Raw genomic sequence first — 21937 nt, 5'->3', positions numbered from 1 at the left:
CCAGCTTTGTTGCCCTTCTCTGGACACCTTCCAGCAACTCAACATCTTGCCTAACCTGAGGGGCCCAGAACTGGACACAGGACTCAAGGTTTGGCCTAACCAGTGCTGAGTCCAGGGCACAAGGACTTCCCTGCTCCTGCTGGCCACACTGTTCCTGATCCAGGCCAGGATGCCATTGGCCCTCTTGGCCACCTGGGCACACTGCTGGCTCATGTTAAGGTGCTGTGAACCAGTACCCCCAGGTCCCTTTCTGCCTGGCTGCTCTCAGCCACTCTGACCCCAGCCTGTAGCACTGCCTGGGGTTGTAGTGGCCAATGTGCAGCACCTGGCACTTGGATGTGTTCAATCTCCTGCCCTTGGACTCTTCCCATCTGTCCAGCCTGGCAAGGTCCCTCTGCAAAGCCTCTCCATCCTCCAGCAGATCAACTCCTTCCCCCAGCTTGCTGTCATCTGCAAATTTACTGATGATGGGCTCAATCCCCTCATCCAGATCATCAATGAAGATATTGAACAGGCTGGGACCCAGCACTGATCCCTGGGGGACACCACTGGTGCCTGGCTGCCAGCTGGCTGTGGCAGCATTCCCCACCACTCTCTGGACTCAGCCTCCAGCCAGTTCCTAACCCAGCTCAGAGTGCTGCTGTTCAAGCCAGGGGCTGACAGTCTGTCAAAGGCCTTGCTGAAGTCTAGGTAGACTGCATTCCAACATAGTTCCTCATTTCTGTGACTTTCTGGGTAGTTTAGATTGAGGCATGGTCACAACCCTGCAGCTAAACTCAGGCAGTGTGGTCTGGATGATTGGGTAGGGAGGGGGATGTGAGCTGGGTGAAGGAAAGGAGTCAGAGAGCTGTGGTCAACGGGGCAGAGTCTAGTGGGAGGCTTGTATGGAATGGAGTCCCCCAGGGGTCACTACAGGGACCAGGACTATTCACAGAATCAACCAAGTTGGAAAAGACCTCAGAGACCATCAAGTCCAACCTGTTACCCGATACCTAACACCTCCTGACAATTAAACCATGGCACCAAGTGCCACATCCAATCCTTTTTTGAACACCTCCAGTGATGGGGACTCCACCACCTCCCTGGGCAGCACATCCCAATGGCAAATTACTCTTTCTGGGAAGAACTTTCTCCTCACCTCCAGCTGAAACTACCCCTGGCAAGGACCTGGATGAGGGCAGAGAGGGCACTAGCATCAGGTTCACTGGGAGCAGTGGCTGACACCCCCTCAGCCAGACCTAGACAGGCTGGAGACTTGGTTGGGGAGATATTAAATGAAATCCAGCAAGGCCAATGCTAGAGTCTGGCATCTAGGAAAGAGCAACTCCATGGACCAGGATAGGCTGGGGACTGACTTATTGGAGAGCATCATACTGGACCTGGGGGTCCTGATGGACAGAAGGATGCCCATAAGCCACCAATGTGCCCTGGTGGCCAAGAAGGCCAAGGGCATTCTGGGTGGATTAGAAAGGCTGTGGTTACTAAATCAAGAGAGGTTCTCCTGCCTCTCTACTCTGCCATGGTGAGGCCACAACTGCAATATTGCACCCAGTTTGAGCCCCTCAGTCCAAGAAGAACCTCAGGGAACTGCTTGAGAGATTCTATCCCAGAGCCACAGAGCTGCTGCAGGCAGTGGAATGTCTCCCTGTGAGGCCAGGCTGAGGGAGCTGGGGCTTGGAGCTGGGAGCTGAGGAGACAAAGGGCTGCCCTCATTGCTGGGGATAAAGATGTGCAGGGCTGGAGCCAGGCTCTGCTCAGGGATGTCCAAGGACAGGGCAAGGGCTGCAAACTGGAGAAGAGGAGGTGCCAGGGGAACAGAAGAGAAAACTTTGTTCCTGTGAGGGTGCTGAGCCCTGGAGCAGGCTGCCCAGAGAGGTGGTGGAGTCTCCTCTGGAGACTTTTAAAGCCCACCTGGATGTGTGAACCTGCTGGGGGGGGGGGGGGGGGGGGGGGTTGGACTGGATGATTTCTGGAGGTCCCTTCCAACTCCTGACCTTCTGTGGGCTGAGTAGGCTTCAGTGCATTTACACACAGCAGATGTATTAAACATGTGGGAATCACTGGTGACAGTGAAACCCCTGCCACAGAAGAATACAGTCCTGATTGAGTTACACCTGTAACTTCATCTACCTGACACCAAGGAGTAACTAACTTGCAGGAACGTGACATGAACAAAGAATGTTTGCTTGAAGCAAAACCCAGAAAGTTCACTAATTTCATTAGTGATGAACATGAGAAGACACAGAGCCAGGATTTCAGGTTTATGAATAGGAGATGATAAAGAATTTCAGGTTTATGGAAATGAGAAAATAAAGAGCCAGAACTTCATGAAATGAAGTTCTGGCTCTTTATTTTCTCATTTCCATGATTTCATTTTCATTTTTATGAACTTCTGGCTCTTTAATGTCTCTTTTTCTTTCTTCCCCCCCCCCCCCAGCCCCTTTTCATTTTGAAGGAATTCTGCCTCTTCCTGTATTTCCTCTGCTTAAACTGACAGGAACCCAACACAGACCAACATGATGGATTCCCTGGCTCATGCTCTCCCCTTCAATCCTCCTGACAGCAGGGGAAATTAAACACTAATGTAAGCAAAGCTTGACAAGGAACATCAGGAAAATCTTCAAGGTTACTGCAAAAGGATTAACTCACAGCATTTGCACACGGGGTAGGGCATCTGCTCTGCTGTCTAAAAGGGGACTGAGAAAAATGGGAAGCTTCAAATGGTGCAAATGGCCTGGAAATGTTCATAGCTACACAGAATGGGTTGGGAGGGACTTTAAAAGATCGTTGTCCTGGTTTAAGGCTGGACAGATCCTTTGCCAGCAAGTTCCAACCCCCTGCCACAGGCAGCGACACCTCCCACCAGCCCAGGTTGCTTAAGGCTTCATCCAACCTGGCCATGAATGCCTCCAGAGAGGGGATATCCACAGCCTCCCTGGGCAACCTGTTCCAGTGTCTCCCCACCCTCACTGCAAAGAATTTACTCCTATCTCCAGTCTAAATCTGCCCTCCTCAAGCTTCAATCCATTCCCTCTCATCCTATCACTATTAGCTCTGAAGTGTCTATGTGGGGACATTCTCGTTCCCAAGGAACCTAAACAGTCTTCCAGGACTCCACATCATGCTTTATCCTCTGGTCAAGCCTGTTTGGGCACTTAGGTGACCACACAATTCTGCTGTTTGCCAGATAAAGGCATCTACCTTGCTGCTGACCAAACCTCTAAGAGTTTCACAGAATCATAGAATGATAGGGGTTGGAAGGGACCTCTGGAGAGCATTGATTCCAACCCCCCTGCCAGAGCAGGATCACCTAGGGCAGGTCACACAGGATCACATCCAGATGGGTCTTGGAAGTCTCCAGAGAAGGAGACTCCACAGCCTCTCTGGGCAGCCTGCTCCAGGGCTCCAGCACCCTCACAGCAAAGTTTTCCCTCCTGTTGAAGTGGAACCTCCTGGGTTCCAACTTGTACCTGCTGTTCCTTGTCCTGTCCCAGGGCACCGCTGAACAGAGCCTGGCACCTTCATCCTGACACCAATCCCTCAGACACTTATAAGATTCAGAAGATCTCCACTCAGCCTTCTCTTCTCCAGCCTAAACAGTCCCTAGCCTTTCCCTGTCACAGAGATCTTCCACTCCCTTCATCATCCTCACAGCCTCTGTTGGACTCTCTCCTGTAGTTCCCTGTCCCTCTTGAACTGGGGAGCCCAGAACTGGATACAACCCTCCAGATGTGACCTCACCAGGGCAGAGTAGGGGGGGGACAGAATAAAGGGATTCAATTTCTTTGTCCAAGCTTGTGCATTTCTCGGGCTGGCTAAAATAAAGACTGGTTCCTCTTTTGTTTTGAGGTGGTTTTGGTGGGGTTTTGTGTGCTGTTGGGTTGGTTTTTTTTTTTTTCCCCTCCACTTCTAATCCCTCCAAAGCTTCTGTGTTTGTTTACTTCACCTATTTTATGCCCCAGAAGGGATAAACTGCAAGCTTAGAGGGCTATAATAAGAGTGGAGTTCTGTGGAAGTGCAAGCTTCTGGGAAATCTGAGGGTTTAGCTGAAGGAGTAATGTAAAGACCCAACAACCTAGAGACAAGGCAAAGCACAAGGAGACCAAGAGGAACAAAGGAAAGGGCAAACCCCATGCTTAGAGACAGCATAATTCCAAGGGAAGCTGCAGCCTATGCATAAACCTTGTGCTAGGAGCTGCAGAGCAAGAAGCCTGCTCAAAGCCTTTAGCTGTCAGCTTCACCAGGGCAATGTGACACTCTCTGAGAGAGCTGCAGGTTACCAAATCTGCTGAAATGGACTTTGTGGCCTAAGGGTCTGTCTCATGGGAGGAACAGGGGGTGAGTACCCTTCTAGTCAGCATGCACAGAATGTGTGCTTTGCTCAGCACAGCAATTCCTGTCTTCCACAGCACCTCACTACCACCACCAGCCATGACTCTCAAAGGAGCGAAGGAGATTACCAAGGGGGTTTTGCCTGCATGCCAAAGGCATGGAATGTCCTGCCCTGAATTGGTGAGAATCCTGCCCTGAATTGGTGGGAATTCTGTCCTGGATTGGTGGGATTCCTGCCCTGAAATGGCTCCAGCAAAGCTTAATAGCAGCCTTCCAGTACCTGAAGGAGGCTGCAGGAAGGCTGCAGAGGGACTGTTTGCAAAGGCCTGCAGGGACAGGACCAGGGACAATGGTTTGGAATGAGAACAGAGCAGATGGAGATTGGATGTGGCCTTCCAGTATCTGAAGGGGGCCTACAAGAAGGCTGGGGAGGGACTTGTCAGGATCTCAGGTAGTTATAAGACTAGGGGGAATGGAGTGAAGCTGGAGGTGGGGAGATTCAGGCTGGATGGGAGGAGGAAGTTCTTCACCATGAGAGTGGTGAAGCCCTGGAATGGGTTGTCCAGGGAGGTGGTTGGGGCCCTATCCCTGGAGGTGTTTAAGCCCAGGCTGGATGAGGCTGTGGCCAGGCTGATCTAGTGTGGGGTGTCCCTGCCCATGACAGGGGGGTTGGAACTAGTTGATCCTTGTGGTCCCTTCCAACCCTGACTGATACTATGATACTATGATGTGAGGAACAAGTTTTCCCCTTGAGGCTGCTGGAACATTGCAACAGGTTGCCCAGGGAGGTGGTTAAGGCTCCATCCCCAGAGATACTCAAGGTGAGGCTGGACAGGGCTCTGGGCAACCTAATCAAGTGGAGGATGTCCTTGCTGACTGCAGGGAGGCTGGACTGGAGGACCTTTGAGGTCCCTTCCAACCCAACCCATCCCATGATTCTGTGCTTCATGTCTCATTTATGACAGTCTTTCCCTGTGAAGTTACTGCACTCCTTATTCTGTGAAGCTAAAATCTATTATTATTTTTTGCCACACTTCAGCTTTCACCTGGACAAAAATCCATTATCCAAACCCTTAAAAGCCTGGAAGAGGAGATAAATGTAAGAGTCCTTCACTCTCTTCACATATTTCATCTGCCTAACAGCCAGTAAAATCCCACTGTCAGGTCAAGCAGCAGCAAACACCTGAAGACAATATGGATTTGGTTTTCATCAGAACCCTAGGAGGAAGATGTCTTTCAGGTTTAGCAGAGATGACAAAATCCATGTGTTCTGAGTACCTGTATGATCCTGATTGCTGAGCAAACTATCAACTCTCATGTGCTTATCCTCAGAAAATCAGCAAAAGGCAAAGCAGAGCTGGGCTAACAACACCCTGTGGAAAGGGAGTGATGCAGGGAAGCTCCATTTACAAAAGAGATCCAAGAAGTTTCCATTCCTCAGCATCACCTCCAAGGTTTGCATCTAAAATGAGGACCTCCAAAATGTTCTTCTGGGTGCAGTCCACACCTGCTGGTGCCTAAGAGGCCCTAAGCAACAAACATAAGAGGCACAAGGGTCTGGGCACTGCCTTAGCTGTGAGAAGTAGGAAACAGTGGCAGCTACTTGCTGGTTGAACCATGGGATCATTTCAGTTGGAATAGACCCTTAAGATCATAGTCTCTAACCATTCACTGACTCTGCCAAGGCTGCTGCTCAACCATGTCCCCCAGTCCCACATCTCAGCATCTTTTAAACACCTCCAGGAGTGGGGATTCAACCACCTCCCTGGGCAGCCTGTGCCAGGTTCTGAGAACCCTTTCAGGCACCAATGTTCTTCTAATGTCCAAACCAAACCTCCCCTGCTGCAACTTGAGGTCATTTCCTCTCATTTTGTCACTTGTTACTAGGCAGAAGAATCCAACCCCCACCTCACTGCAGCCTCCCTTCAGGGAATCACAGAATCACCAAGGTTGGAAGAGACCTCAAAGATCATCAAGTCCAACCTGTCACCACAGACCTCATGACTAAACCATGACACCAAGTGCCACGTCCAATCCCCTCTTGAACACCTCCGGGGCAGTGACTCCACCACCTCCCTGGGCAGCACATTCCAATGGCCAACAACTCTCTCTGAGAAGAACTTTCTCCTCACCTCCAGCCTAAACTTCCCATGGTGCAGCTTGAGAATCACAGAGAACAATGAGGTCTTACCTCAGCCTCCCCTTCTCCAGACCAAACCACCCCAGCTGAAGCCCTATGGCCCCATCCATAACTCCCACAACTGTAGCAGGTGCTGGGACTGGCTCATCTCCCAGCCTTGGCACCCTCATCCCTTCCAAGGAGAGTGCACCTTCACGATACCCTCTCTGCTATCAATGACTTCCTAGGCATTTGGTGCAGAGAGGAGCAGCTGGACTGGGCTCTGTATTCACATTACACCTGCAGTGCTCAACATTTCTCCTCCTCAGCTTTTATCAGTATGAAGCAACATCTATCAACCTTCAAACTATGGAGCATCTGTACGTGTGCCAATCACTGCAGCTCCCAGCCATTGCCACAGAACAAACACAAGCCCTTCCAAGGATAAAAGACATCACTTTTTATAGCTCAAGTGTTGGGCTCTGCAGACAATTGGGATCCTCTGCATACACAGAAGGGGCTGCAAAGAAGGGATTCATAGGAGAGAGGCAAGCAAAATGTAGGAGAAAAAGTGAACCACTTAGGATTCAAAGAAATAGTCCACATTAGAACCTCCAGGCTTATAAGTTTCCAATTTGCCTTTTGGGGGGGGGGGGGGGAAAGTGGTTTTGCATGAAGTGTGTCCAAAAGTGCTCCTCATAACCAATTCATAGCATGAATTAAATTTCCCCTGATGTTCCAATCTGGAATTGAAGCCCTTTCCAGCTGTGTTGCAGTTGTGAGCTTCAAGGTTTCACAGCCTCACCCCTGAGCACACTGTGCACGCTTCCACAGCAACCCAGCACCACTCTTTCATGTTCAGCAGGCAGCCCTGGGAGAAACATGCACCATGGACTCTGACTGTGAAGGATCTGCCAGGAATACTGTAACCAAACATGGTACAGCTGCCTCCAAACACAGGGTGGCTGCAAAAGAAACTAATAGAATAAAACTAATAGAAACTAATAGAATTAACCAGGTTGGAAAAGACCTTTGACATCATCAAGTCCAACCTATCATCCAACACCATCTAATCAACTAAACCACGGCACCAAGCGCCCGATCCAGTCTCCTCCTAAACATCTCCAGTGATGGTGACTCAACCACATCCTCAGGCAGAACATCCCAATGGACAATCACTCTCTCTGTGTAGAATTTCTTCCTAACACCCACCCTAAACCTCCCCTGGCACAGCTTGAGACTGTGTCCTCTTGTTCTGGTGCTGGTCACCTAGGAGAAGAGACCATCCCCCACCTGGCTACAACCTCCCTTCAAGCTGGTATAGACAGCAAGAAGGTCTCCCCTGAGCCTCCTCTTCTCCAGGCTAAGCAACCCCAGCTCCCTCAGCCTCTCCTCACAGGGCTGTGCTCCAGACCCCTCCCCAGCTCTGTTGCCCTTCTCTGGACACGTTCAAGTGCCTCAATGTCCTTCTTAAACTGAGGAGCCCAGAACTGGACACAGGACTCAAGGTGTGGCCTAACCAGTGCTGAGTACAAGGACAGTATGACTTCCCTGCTCCTGCTGGCCACACTCTTCCTGATGCAGGCCAGGATGCCATTGGCCTTCTTGGCACCTGGGCACACTGCTGGCTCATGTTCAGCTGCTGTCAAGCAGTACCCCCAGGTCCCTTTCTGCCTGGCTGCTCTCAGCCACTCTGCCCCCAGCCTGTAGCACTGCCTGGGGTTGTTGTGGCCAATGTGCAGAACCTGGCACTTGGATGTCTTCAATCTCATGCCATTGGACTCAGCCCATCTGTCCAGCTTGTCAGTCATCTTCAGAGCTCTCCTACCCTCTAACAGATCAACATCTGCCCATAGCTTGGTGTCACCTGCAATTACAACTGATAATCATGATGATACATAAAGATGAAATGATATGAAATGTTATGAAATCATTTGCTTTGGGTAGAAAGCACACATCCTAGCACTACTTCACAGCTCTTCTGGGGGCTGTAATCTAATCCTCATTTAGACCAAGTGATATTGACAGCAGGGGGAGTTTGCCTCCAGTAAGGACAGGAGTTTGGCCTTTGCAGAGGACAGCAACACCCCCACTGGCCTCCCACACTGTGAGCAGAGCTTGGTTTTATTCATGCTGATGGTGGCTAATCCATCAGGAAAAATGTGTCAGTAATTTGACACAAGCCTTCAGTTGTAACTTTTCCTTTGTTTTATATCTCTCTGAGATTAATAAAAGTGAGGATGACTTTGAGAAATTTCACTGCCTTCCTCTGGAGACTCAAGCAGCAACCAGGAAGAGCTGAACACCCTGAAATATTCATACAACAGTGAGGCATAATTTGTAAAGCTGTGCTTTCTCTCATGTGCAACTTCCCTCTATCCTAAGGAACATTTTCCAGTGCTTGCTAACAGTGAATGCAAATAATGCTCCAGGGAATTCTGCAGTGACCTTTGTTGTATTCCAATTACTGCATATTTATAAATGAGCAGCTGAACTTCAACTTGAGAGCTTGCAACAACTTTGGAGTGGGAATCCTTTGATAAAACACAACTGAATAAACTTCAGAAAATTAATTCCCTGAGAAGAGAAAAGGAGAAGTCTCCTCTGAAAAATCCCTGGGTGTATACCAACACACAAAGCAGATTTGGGTGGTGTGTTTTTTTTTTCCCCCTCTCTCCATGCTTTTGCAAACAGAAAACTAAACAAAACAGCAATATGAAGAGATGTGAGGAGAGGAGAATAAATTACTGTAAAAAGAAGACAGAGGCTATTAAATGTAATAGATCACAAAATCACTGTGCTAGAGAAATGCACAACATATAAAGTATAGAACACTGCACAAGATCCAACCTTGGTGATTCTGTGAAGAGACCTCAAAGATCATCAAGTCCAACCTGTCACCACAGACCTGTCCATGGCAGGGGGGTTGGAACTAGATGATCCTTGTGGTCCCTTCCAATCCTGACTGATACTATGACCTCATGACTAAACCATGGCACTAAGTGCCACGTCCAGTGCCCTCTTGAATACCTCCAGGGATGGGGACTCCACCACCTCCCTGGGCAGCACATCCCAATGGCCAACAACTCTCTCTGGGAAGAACTTTCTCCTCACCTCCAGCCTAAACCTCCCCTGGCACAGCTTGAGACTGTGTCCTCTTGTTCTGGTGCTGGTTGCATGAGAGAAGAGACCAAGCCCCTCCTGGCTACAACCTCCCTTCAGGTAGTCTGAAATTCTTAATGGTCCAGGACTCAGTACTACCCAGTTCCTTCTTCACTGGAGTCAGCTGCAAGACAGACAGAATCCTGTTCCAAATTTGGATATGCTTTGACTTCAGTCTGAACATTTCATCTCCTTTCATACTTTCCCCATTCTTCATCCTACCTAGGTCTAGTGCAAGTTGTCCTTGCCAATGACAGGGAGGTTGGAACTAGAAGATCTTTAAGGTCCCTTCTACCTCAAACCATTCTGTGATTCCATTTGTGTTCTGTGCTCTTGAGAATGGAGGTATCTGGCAGCATTTGTCCCCAGCTGAAAGCTCCACAATGTGCAATAATGCACAGAAATAAAGGTTGAATTCAGGCAAAACTGGCAGGCTGGGAAACCCAAAGCATGGGTTTGGTTCTGACACAGCTTCCAACACAGTATGGCATTGAAGCCATGAGTGTTTTAAGCCAGCGATGAGCTCATGACAAACTGGTATTCAGATCCTACACAGCACAGTTGTGATCTTGCTGAAGGCAGGGCAAAGACTCGACTGCAGCAGGCTGACCTTTCCCACAAAGTAAGGGACATGGCATCTGGTGAGTGTGGGGAGGACAAAATACTGACAGAACCAGTGAGAAAACAAAGAGATCATCTCTCAGACAGAAAGATACACAGAACCAACTCTATTCACTAATAGGTATTTAAACAGCTTGAAGCAAAGCCATTTAAATTGGTGTTTGCTACCACAAAGGAAACTGTGTCTTTCTCTTTTGGAAGGTATCAGAAAATTCACTTCTGGCTTGCCCCAAATCCCACCAAATTCAGTTCCCACCTGAGAAGGGCCGATTACACTTGCATGTAAACTCCTAAACTTCACATCAAGCCAAGAGGTTTCACATTTCCTGAAGTAAATCAGGTGGGAATGGTCAATGCAGCACAAAGTGAAGCAGGGCTGGCAGCATATAATCCCTGAAAACAAAGACAGGGCTTACTGAGGAGGAGACTCTCACCATGAATGCTTGTGCAACAGTCCACCCCTTCAACAAAAGAAAAATCAGGGATCTGAAATCCAACTGGCCGCTGATAATGCACCCTATTATGAATGGTCCAGAGTGACCCAAATATGCACTAAGAATACCAGTGGGGGGGGTGTGTGTGTGTGTGTTGGTTTTCTTTCAGCAAAGTCAGCCCAATAGGGCATTACATGAAGCACGCAAGAATCCGCCGGAGATTATGAAACATCTCCTTCAGCTGGGAACCAGACCCAGAAAGAATAATAGAATCAGTCAGGGTTGGAAGGGACCACAAGGATCAGCTAGTTCCAATCCTCCTGCCATGGGCAGGGACACCCCACACTACATCAGCCTGGCCAGAGACTCATCCAGCCTGGGCTAGAGCCTCAACCACCTCCCTGGACAACCCATTCCAGGGTTTCACCACTCTCATGGGGAAGAACTTCCTCCTCACATCCAGTCTGAATCTCCCCACCTCCAGCTTCATTCCATTCCCCCTAGTCCTATCACTACCTGAGATCCTGAGCAGTCCCTCCCCAGCCTTCTTGTAGCCCCCTTCAGATACTGGAAGGCCACAATAAGGTCTCCTTAGAGCCTTCTCTTCTGCAGACTGAACAGCCCCAACTCCTTCAGTCTGTTCTCATATGGTGCTCCAGCCCTCTGCTCATCCTCCTGGCCCTTCTCTGGACACCTTCCAGCACCTCCAGATCTCTCTTGTCATAGGGGCTCCAGAACTGGAGGCAGTACTCCAGACAGGGTCTCACCAGAGCTGAGTAGAGGGGGAGAATCACCTTCCTCGACTTGCTGGCCACACTTCTCCTGATGCAGCCCAGGATCTGATTGGCTTTCTGGGCTGCAAGTGCACACTGAGAGCTCCTGCTGAGCTTCTCCTCCACCAGCACCCCCAAGTCTCTCTCCTCAGGGCTGCTTTCCAGCCAGTCATCGAAGCAGCACAACATCTCTCACTGATTTTATAAAGGGTTCTCTGGTGATTTTGGCCTATGAGGAGTTTAAGAGGAATGAAACAAAACAAACACACAACAAAAAGACTATTCAAAGTGAAATTCTTTTTCTGTACACCCTCCATTTTCAGTGAGATCCGTGTGCTCGTCACAGTGTGATAACAAACAGCTCAGAACTGCTGGGAAGCTGCATGGTTTACAGCTCAGTTGAGTCGATCACTTTTAAGTTTCTAAACAATAATGGATGGAGTCAGAATGAAAAATACCCTTGACACAAAAATTTAACAGCCTGTTTCCCCATTAGTGCTCAGCTTCCTTTGTCTCCCATTAGTGTTCACCTTCCCCTTGAACTCATGGATAACAAAAAGCCTACTGCACACAGCAGGATATGAAGAGTCTTCCAAGCGCGTTGCTGCTCTCCTTTAATATTCTGGCCAGCAGTTCTACTTCTTTTTGATTTTCTAGACTCTGTTTTAGTCTCAAATATCTGTTGCACACTAAATATTCAATATCCCTGGAGAAGTGTACAGTATTAGACTCCATTTCGCAATGGTTCATGTCCCTAGATGGATCCTGCACTGATTTAGCAGCTCAAATCACACAGAATCACCAAGGTTGGAAGAGACCTCAAAGATCAGCAAGTCCAACCTGTCATCCAACACCTCCTGACTAAACCATGGCACCAAGTGCCACATCCAATCCCCTCTTGAACACCTCCAGGGATGGGGACTCCACCACCTCCCTGGGCAGCCCATTCCAATGGCCAACAACTCTCTCTGGGAAGAACTAAACCACGGCACCGAGTCCTCTGCTGGAGCCACGCTATGGCACATTATTACTGCCCATGACTTTTTGACTAGGGATGCCCAGCCTGCTCACCTCTGACTAGGTGGGAAACAGGAGAAATTCATCTTAAATGCATGCAACAAGAGGTGTGCAGCCACAGGACACCACACAAATAAATGCACACACACCACAAAAGCTTCACCAAACTATCTGCATCTCACATCTTCCTGGGATTCAACATTGTTTCATGAATTGCTGCTTCACACAGACAGCAAATCCACTGCTCAGATATCATTCTTGCTTCCAGATCTGAAACCAGGCCAAAAAAAGAACCAATCAATCAGCTGCTGAATGCTGAGATGCTGGTAATACAGGGAGCTGTTACAATTTGTGACAGAGCAGACCAATGGCTACATTTCCAGCATATTAAAACATCCCTGCTGAAATTATTTTAGACTGGCTGAACAAGATGTACAAGATTAGGCCTGGAACTCCAAATGCCAAGACTTAATTAATGTGAATATCCCCTTCTCTTTCTTTTCTCCTGCTGGCTGAAAAGTAAGAGGGGGAAAGAATCATTTCCACTGTTTTAAGAGGGGGCCCTGTCAGATCAGGCAGTAAAACACAGCTGGGGGTGGGGTGGGGAAAGAATCTCCCTACAGTTCCAGTCAAAGTAACTGTTATAAAAACCCATAATAGCATCACAGCTCTGTACTGGTCATGATAAAGTAAAAACAAAACCCAAAACACTGTTTTTTTGTGGATTTGTTTTCATCAATAATAAAATCAGGTGGACTGACTAGATGCAAAGGTTTTGCAGGTCCACAGACGCTGGACCTCAGCCCTCTTTCCTTGACAGAAATTTCACGAGATACTTCAGTCACAGCACTGAAGAGCAAGAAGACAAATTCTCCTGAGCCCTTGAATTCAGAGATGTGCTTGCTGGTGCTTTGATCCAGGCTAAGCACCTCTGGTGTAAGGCTATGGAGAAGGATAAGCACACAATGAAAGTAGGTCCTCAGGTGTAAAGCTATGGAGAAGGATCTAGATCCAATGAAAATAGGTCCTCAGGTGTAAGGCTATGGAGAAGGATCTAAATCCAATGAAAATAGGTCCTCAGGTGTAAAGCTATGGAGAAGGATCTAGATCCAGTGAAAGTGGTTCCTCAGGTATAAAGCTATGGAGAAGGATCCAGATCCAATGGAAGTGGTTCCTCAGGTGTAAGGATATGGAGAAGGATCTAGATCCAGTGAAAGTAGGTCCTCAGGTGTAAGGCTATGGAGAAGGATCTAGATACAATGGAAGTGGGTCCAGCTGTAAGGCTATGGAGAATGATCCAGAAAGAATAGAAGTAGGTCCTCAAGTGTAAGGCTATCAGGAAGGATCCAAATCCACTGGAAGTGATTCCTCTGGTGTAAGGCTATGGAGAAGGATCCAGATCTACTGAAAATGGGTCCTGAGCTGTAAGACTATGGAGAAGGATCCAGACACAATGGAAGTGAAGTGGGTCTCAGTGAAAATCTGGTACTTTCCAGTACTGCTGTAACCAGTGACAGCAAAGATGATCTGCCTACAGAAGAAGTGCTGATCAAACCACATTATTTCCAGACCCTTTTATTTGCAAATAAGCCAAACCAAAACAAATAGCTACAGCTTCCTTATTTTGACTTGGTGCCTTTTATTGTTCAACACTTCAGCACTCCTAGAAGCACAATCATCCATTATACACTTGTCACCTATTTGTAAAACACAACACTATTTAAAAAGGGGGGGAGGAAAAAAAAACCCTCAACAACATTGACTTGCATCTATTTTCCTAAGCCATTTATCATATTCCAAATGGCAAAAATATTCAGAGTTCAACCAAAAAAAAAACCCACACCCAACCCAGAAACAGTAGACTTTAATCTAAATGCTCTCTCTTTACATTATGTTTTTAAAATGTGACTGAAAATCGTTTTGGGAAAAGATTTTGCACTCCATATAGTCAAGCTTGATGAAAGCCAAGCTGAAGGATGGGAGGGGGATGCATAATGCTGCAGAAAGCTGTCAAGGCCTTTGCAATTCCTTTCTGCAAGTTATTGCTAGGCAATGGCAGCACCAAACCTCCAAGTAATGCACAAATTCATAAAGCACAATCTTATCAAGTCCAGAGCACTCTCACAGCATTAGGCAAACTCCATTCCCCTGCAAACTCAACTCATACCAACAGAACTCTGCTTCCAGCTACCACTACGAACCTCTATCAAGCAAGAAACCATTTCCTGAGTTGTTGCTCTACCCTTCTTGGGTTTTCTTTTTTGTGCTACATTGATCTACCTGGGACCAGATTGCCTGTGAAAACAGAAATTTGCATTTCTTGCTAACATTTACCTGGCAGAAGTGATCAATTCCATTATGTTTGTGGTAGGAACACACTTGTCTCGACCCCTCCAATAAAGCCTCCAACTGAACCACTAACCATCAGACTGATGTGCTTGACAGATGTGCCCATATCCACAGAAACCAAGGGCTCAACAAACCTCTCCTGCAGATTTCCAGCCTTCTGAGGCAAGGGGAGAAATGTTTTAAAGGCTGAGTAGAAGCTAAGGAGCATCCTACTACTGAGAAGTACCGGGAGGCCCAATTTGCCAAGTGATTACAACTTTTAGTAACGACCTGACGAGCAGTTTCCAAGTGCAATGAAGCCATTAAATAAAGCATCAAAATAATTGCATTACTGCTAAAATTCTCACCCCAAACACCGAAACAAGCCACTAAGTACAGCGAAAACCAAGTGAAGGAAACCTCCCATCTACCAAACAACATTTGCACCCTGACGGTGCTCTTACTCAAGCTGGTATCCAGGAAAACCCACGGGCAGGGGCATGAATTTAAACACGTCTGAAACTGGATGCAAAATATGTGAGAAACACGGCTCAAAACGTAAGAAAAAAAGCCACAGACGAGCGTTTGCCCTAAGCTTCCTCTGTCCTTTCCACTAAGCAGATTTCAGAGGCAGGTGCTTTCAACTGGGAGACACACATCCCCCTGGAATTCAGCCTGCTTTTGAGGGCGGAATGCAGGGCTCTCGGGGGCCTGCTGCGCCTGCACTCCTCCTGCCCCAGGCTCACCATCTGAGCATGGGGAGGGAAGCAGTGCCTGTCCCCGGGGGCAGCACCGCCGCCAAGCCTGGCACCGCGGCAGCGTCTCCTACGCGCCCCCGACTCTGCGGATTTCGTGCTTTCGGGTGGGCCCCGTGGCTCCCCCGGGAATCACACAAGGGAGGTGGAGGGGGTGTCGAGTGGAAAAGCCCCCACGGAACTTTTCGGACCCTCTCAGGGCCGCTGTGAGACCCCAGCCCGCTGAGGCACGGGCTGCGAGGGGCTGCGAGGGGCACCTCCGCGCAGCGCCCGCCAGGCGCGGGGCCGGGGCTCGCCTCCCCCCTTCTCAAGGCACTAATTAGCCGTAAACGCTGTTAAATGCCATCCCTGCTGCCGCACAGCCTTCTCCGGGAGGTTTTTTCCCTTTTTACAGGAGAAGAGCTTCCCCGGATTAAAGATGGCTGGGTTTGGTGCGGCGGGAGAGGAGCTGCCCCGCAGGACACCGCAAGTGTCGCTCGTCCCTTCCCTCCCCTCCTCCCCCGGCCCTGCCCGCGGCCGCTGGCACGGCGGCAGCTGGAGCAAGTTCAGCTTTTCTTCTCCCACAGCACTGGGGCTTGGCTGCCCTTAAAGAAAATCCTCTCCTAACAACGTGTCAATGTTACATTCCTCCACAAAGCAACTTCTATTGGGGGGGGAGGGAGGGAGTGTTGGGGGCTGGGAGCTTGGCAGCGGCTCGCCACAGACTGGGAGCTTTGTGGCTCTGCAGAAAACAAGGAGAGAGGGAACATTTCCTGCATTAAAATGCAATCCCCCTGGCTCAGGGATTTATCCCTTTGCCGCACGGGCACATCCACCCCTTCCCCCATTCCCGCATGGTTGCTCTGGATGAGCCCCCCCTCACCCACAGGTTGCAGCCAAAGCCCCTCGGCTAGGTTCAGCCTATGTTTTCCCTGCCTCTCATCCCTTTAATGTCCTTTCCAAAATCACCCCACAACCTTCCCTCAAATTGTCAGGAGGCCAGAACAGGAGACAGGAAGCAGAGGGGCTAGGGAGGGGGCTGCCATGCTAATTGCTGGACCCCCCATCCTCTCACTCTTCCATAATCCCTCTTTTTCCAGCACAGACACGAAGCAGCTGCTGGGGCTGACATTAACATCCCACACATAACACTAACGCTGCTCTGAAATCCAGAGCCTTCAACTCCTGAAGCCCAGGCTGCCTGGAGAAGAGGCAGTGCAGCAGCCCTTCCCAGAGCACCCAGGAAGCCCTGACTCTCTGAAGTGCCTCACATCTCTCACCCTGAAGGATAAGAACCCTCAGGTTCACCCTGAAGAATTGCAATCGTTTGTGGTTTGGTTTCAGGTTTTCATGGCCTGGCCCAGTTGGAACCAGGTGTGCTGACCGTGGTGAATCTCTTGGTCTTTCAGTCAGGTTGCCTGCATGCCTTTGGAAACATTTCCCTTGCAAAGACCACATCAAGAGGGACAAGATTTTGTGGTGGGATGGTTGCAGCAAAGAGGTGGCAAGGGGGAGAGCGATTCCTGGCTCACCACCTGTGGGCATTACTGTCAGTGGGGGCTGGAAACAGATGGATCCTACTGATGAGGACTCTAAAGGGTGCTGAAGGTTAGGCCAATTTAGAAATGAAAATGCAGCCCTCCCTGCCCTGAAGCAGTGTGAATCTCCTCCAGCTTTTAGCCTGGTCTAAAGGCAAGCCAGAGTGGAAAGCACATCAAATGAACGTGAATATCAAAGAGAGCCAGGAGCAGGACCTACACACCAGTGTGGCTTCAGCCCCTGCTCCAAGCGGTACCTACCTTCTTTTGGCGGCCGTTTGGCTTCTCTGGTGAGGTTGCAGACCTGGGTGGTTTGCAGCTCCTGGGTCAGGCAGCCCTCCGTCTGCTCGTTGAGGGGCAGCACCACGTTGTTGAGCAACATCAGGGACTGGTCATCTATTCCCCACTCTCCCAAATGCTGAGGGCAGGTGCATTTTGTATACATGATCCCACAGGACTCGGTTCTCCCGTTCTCCGATTTCAAGCAGCTCTCCAACCAAGTGCACAACACATGGCAGCCAAACTGGCTCGGGCTCACCTTGTTCAACACCAAAAATTCAAAGAAGGATTTTTGGTCTTCCTCCTTTTTCTGTAATCCCGGGAAATTGAGAGGGTAAAGGCGGCGGACCTGAATGAAATTCTTGTCATACTGCAGGAACACAAAAGCATTCTTGGAGTCGCAGAGCTGCATTATGGAGTGGTTGTTTTTTAAAAGATCCTTGATTTTTTCGTGGGAAAAATGGTCAAACTGATAAGCCAAGAGGGAAAAGTTGGAGCAGCTGAGGTCCCTTTTGGAGAATTTCAGGTAAATGCTGTATTTGGTGGGATCTGGGTTTTCCAGCGTCCAGGTGCAGTTTGTGAAGTTCTTGGGAAACATCTCGCTCACAGAATACGATCCATAAATGACCCCCTTCACCAGCGTGGAACACCAGAAGTCTTGGGCAGCATTAAATCCAAGCATAACCAGCAGATAGGTGGAAAATATATAAATCAGCAAATTACGAACAGCCTTCATCCTATGTCATTTGGCCTGCAGGAGATGAAACGAAATAAGAAAGGCAAGTAGAATTCCTCACGCATTGAAAAAGGAAACCACGAAACAAGAAGGGGGGGGGGGGGGAGGAAAAAAACCAAGACCAAAACTCCTCGCAAATATTGGAGGCAGCTGTTTTGCAGCTTGCAGTTAGAGCCCCTTTTCAGAAAGAAGGGCAGGTGATGGCTATTTTATAACGCAAGGGCCGGGTTCGCTGCTGTGAGCACAGTGCCATCGCGTGGCTGTCGCCACAGCCAAAGTGTGTCTCCTACGGTCGGATTGGGAGGGGAAAAAAGCCCCACAACACAAAAACCACAACGGCTATTAGATTATTAATAGGGACGTCCTCTCCTCTCTAAGGATGCAGGCATCAAGGCGTGGACTACAGCTGCTCAGCTTAAGGTTTAACAAAGACGACAGCACAGCCCTAGAGGCACTCCCTGAGGGGCCAAAGGAAAGGAGAATTTCTTCCTTGCCGGCTTCCAAAAGTAATTTAGTAGCCTGCTGTAGCCACATGCAGATGCAGAATGGCAGCAGAACAGAGCAAGGAAGCCAGCAGCGTCTTGCTGTTCGCTATAATTTTCCTGTGTGGTCTGAGAAGTTCACTGTGAAGAATGGCAACTCTTCATTTTAAAAGGCACAAATGAGTATTTGCTACAGACGGAGCCTGATCGCCCATGCACGTCCATGCCTTCAGCCTGGCCCACCTGCTATCCAGAGGTCTCTATAAAAAAGCAAAGCCAGGCTGGGAACACTGAGATTAATGTAATGATAACGTTTGGACACTACGGGAGAAGGAAACAGAGAGCTGACACTAGTGGTGGTCTGACACGGCCACTAAACGCTGCCTCTTTTGAGATAACAATTCCAATCTGCTACTACCTCTTAGGACACATAAAATGGATTACTGGATTAGTATCTCCAACCAGCATCTCCAGAGAGCTGCCAGTGCTACAGCAGGATCTCTGCCCCTACTGGGCTGCACTTGCCCTCTTGTTACGAATTACCTCGTACCGTCTGATTAGCTCCTGTGTTTTGCAGCTGGGCAGCTGACTGATGGAAGGCATGCTACATTTTCTCTCTGCTACTCTCTCTCCAAATGAAGCTGTTGGACTGCACCTGTCAAGCGTCCCAGCCTCCACACGCTCTGCTCTCGTTTTTTAACACTGGCCTAGGTCAAGGAAGCAAAACCTGAAGTTATATTTACCTCCGTAACGTTATCCAAAAAAGTCAGCCTGAACGTTCTGAGCATTAACCTTTGAGAAGTGGCTTATCTCTCACAAATGAGCAGCTCTTTCACCTCCTGCTGTCAGGCACGGGCGGGCAGAAGTCACGCCACGCTAATTTCCAAACTCTTTAGAATGCAGCTTCTTCCACTGTTGCTCTGTAAGCAGAGGCAGCCATGCACACACACACACACCCCGGCACCAGTTACTGAGTTTGGATGTGTATCTTTGCTTAGCTTTTCATCTCCTCACCAAACAGCAAGGCATCTTCTGTCTCCCATTGCGTAACACGCCGCAAATCACTGGGTAAAGCTCCCTTGAAGAGATTTTTCTTATCTCCTAGATTACAATTCACGCTCTGAATCTTGGAAATGGGCAAAGCAGCACCAACTTTAACCCTCTTTAGAGCGGAGGCTTAAAAGGCAAGAAAAAGCAGAGCTGCTGCCAGGGCTATCCACACGGTCGGCTTTCCTCCTTCCCGAGCGTCCATCTCAATGAACAGCAGGGTCCTCCTTCTCCAAACAGGGTCGGTACAGCCTTTGCCAGTTTCGAAAAGAGAAACTTATCAGCAATTCTGGAAACAATTTCCCCTCTGCTGAAGCACTTTGCAGGCAATGCAGTTCTGCGCAGTGTTATTCAGGATGGTGTAGGCGTTGAAAGCCAATGTGACAATAAGTGTCTAAATTAGGAATTCCACCCATGAAAAAGGAATAATTTTTTTTTATAATCTGGAAAGCAAAAAAAAAAGAAAAAAAAAGGAGACTCCTTTGCTTTTCTGTTTGAGAAGGGAAAAGAAAAGAAAAGAGGGGTGGGGGGGGGGCAAAGGAAAGAAAAAGCCTCACACTTTTCCCTCCCTATGTAATATTTGCACTAGAGAAATAAAGACATCTGCAGTGCTGGGCTGTTTTCTCTGAGGAAATGCAATCAAATAGCCCTCATTTCAGTTGTGGGTTTGTGCATGCAAGGCTGGTGAGACACAGCATTGTCTTAATCTCTGAGTGCATCACACATACGCACACCCCCACACACACTCTTCCTCCCCCCCCCCAACCTCCTCCTCCCAGCTGAGCGTGCTGGCAGCATTTCGGTCAGTTTCCAGCATCGCTAAATAAATAAGAGAGTCGATCTGCTCACTGAAAGGATTAGGCACACTCAGATTAAAAGATAAATAAATAAATACAGAGATGAAATAAATAATTAAATAAATAATCTGTCTTTTGTTTTTTTTTCTTCTAGGGAGGAGGGAGTTAAAACAAGGGACACAGAGGCTTAAGGTTGCCCATTGGGGAAAGGGGGGAAGGGGGAGGGGGGGGGAAGGGGGAGGTGGGGGGAGAAGCCTCTTCGGCTTGAAAAGCAAAGGGGCGTTTAGTTTGGATATTCCCCAAAGTGATTTTCTAGGTGACACTGGAGTTTAGCCGAACATAGACGGCGCCATCACTCCACTGATTTTTTTTCACCCCCCTTCATCCCCCCCCCAAAAGAAGCAGCCCCACTGACTTCTCTTATTTTAACTTCCTATTAACCTAACATCCATCCTCCCCCTCCACCCTCTCCGCCTTTCCTCCCCTCCAAAATCACCCCAACCGTGCACAAACCTCACGTTTTGGTTTGGTTTGGTGTCTCCCCCACACACCCATACCCTCCCCGGTCTCTCTGGAAATTACTCTCAGGGATGCAAACCCCGCCGCAAAACGGACTTGTCTTAACTTTTCGGCTGCAGCGCTGAAAGTGAATGCGGAGATCATTTCGGATGCGCTGTCTCCTCTCTATCCTTCAGCTACAAGCCTGTGCCCCCCCTTCCCTCTACACCCCCCACCCCCCCACCCCCCCCCCCCCCGCGCTTTCCTCCTCTGCTTCCTTCGCCCCGGAATCCCATGCTAAAAAAGCTTTCCGGTTATAATCCCTGGAAACAGGGCGGGGGGGGGAGGAATGGAAATGCCCCTCAGGGACGCTTACCTTCCACTCCGAAAGCTGTCGGGCTGCTCCTCTAGCAGACGAGCACCACAGGCACACGTCCCAGCGACGGCGATGGAGAGATTCCCCTTCTGGCGGAGGCAGCAGTTCCCATTATTATATTTTTATTTAATCCCCGGCTCAGGTTTATAAAAAACAAACAAAACAAAACAAAAAAAAGCCCCAAGATTTAAAGGGTTCCAACGATAATTAAAAATGAAAAAGAGGCGGCAGAAGAAGAAAACGGTGAAAAAGAAAGAAAGGGGGAAAAAAAACACCAAACCACACCAAAAATACCGCAGAGAGATAGAGAGAGAGAAAGGGGGGGAAAAAAAAAACCCCTCCCCACACGCACAACCCCACTGAAGGGGGGAGGCAAAAAAAAAAAGCAACCCAGCTCCGGCTCCACCAAATCCAACCGCATGAAGAAGAGAGAGGGGAGAGAAGGGGGGGGGGGGGGAGGGGGGGAATGGGATGGGGGAGGTGGAGGGATGGGGTGGTAAATAAATAAATAAATAAATAACCACCACCACCACCACCCCCCCTCACACGCACACACCACAAAATCAACCAAACCGGCGAGACTGCAGGGAAGGAAAAGAGGCGGCGGGAGGTGGGGGGGGCGGGGGGGATGGAAATGGTTCAGCAAGCGAAGCGGTGTGGGGTG

General features: G+C 49.0%; 1 protein-coding gene across 1 annotated transcript in view; it reads right to left on the bottom strand.

Annotated features, from left to right (window-relative positions):
* The window catches only part of ADGRB3 (adhesion G protein-coupled receptor B3), a 553776-nt gene extending 532105 nt beyond the window's left edge, over window positions 1-21671 (bottom strand). The window contains 3 exon segments of the mRNA XM_068153437.1: window positions 17320-18088; window positions 19299-20045; window positions 21274-21671. Coding sequence (XP_068009538.1) covers window positions 17320-18073 — 754 coding nt within the window. The 5' untranslated portion in view covers window positions 18074-18088; window positions 19299-20045; window positions 21274-21671.
* Window positions 21672-21937: the final 266 nt, after the last annotated feature.

Source organism: Melanerpes formicivorus, unplaced genomic scaffold (assembly GCF_026170545.1).
Source record: "Melanerpes formicivorus ecotype bairdi unplaced genomic scaffold, bMelFor1.0.p_v2 SCAF_26, whole genome shotgun sequence".
NCBI classification, from domain to species: Eukaryota; Metazoa; Chordata; class Aves; order Piciformes; family Picidae; genus Melanerpes; species Melanerpes formicivorus.
The sequence above is the reverse complement of the archived record's forward strand: the minus strand, read 5'-3'. Positions and strand labels throughout refer to the sequence as shown.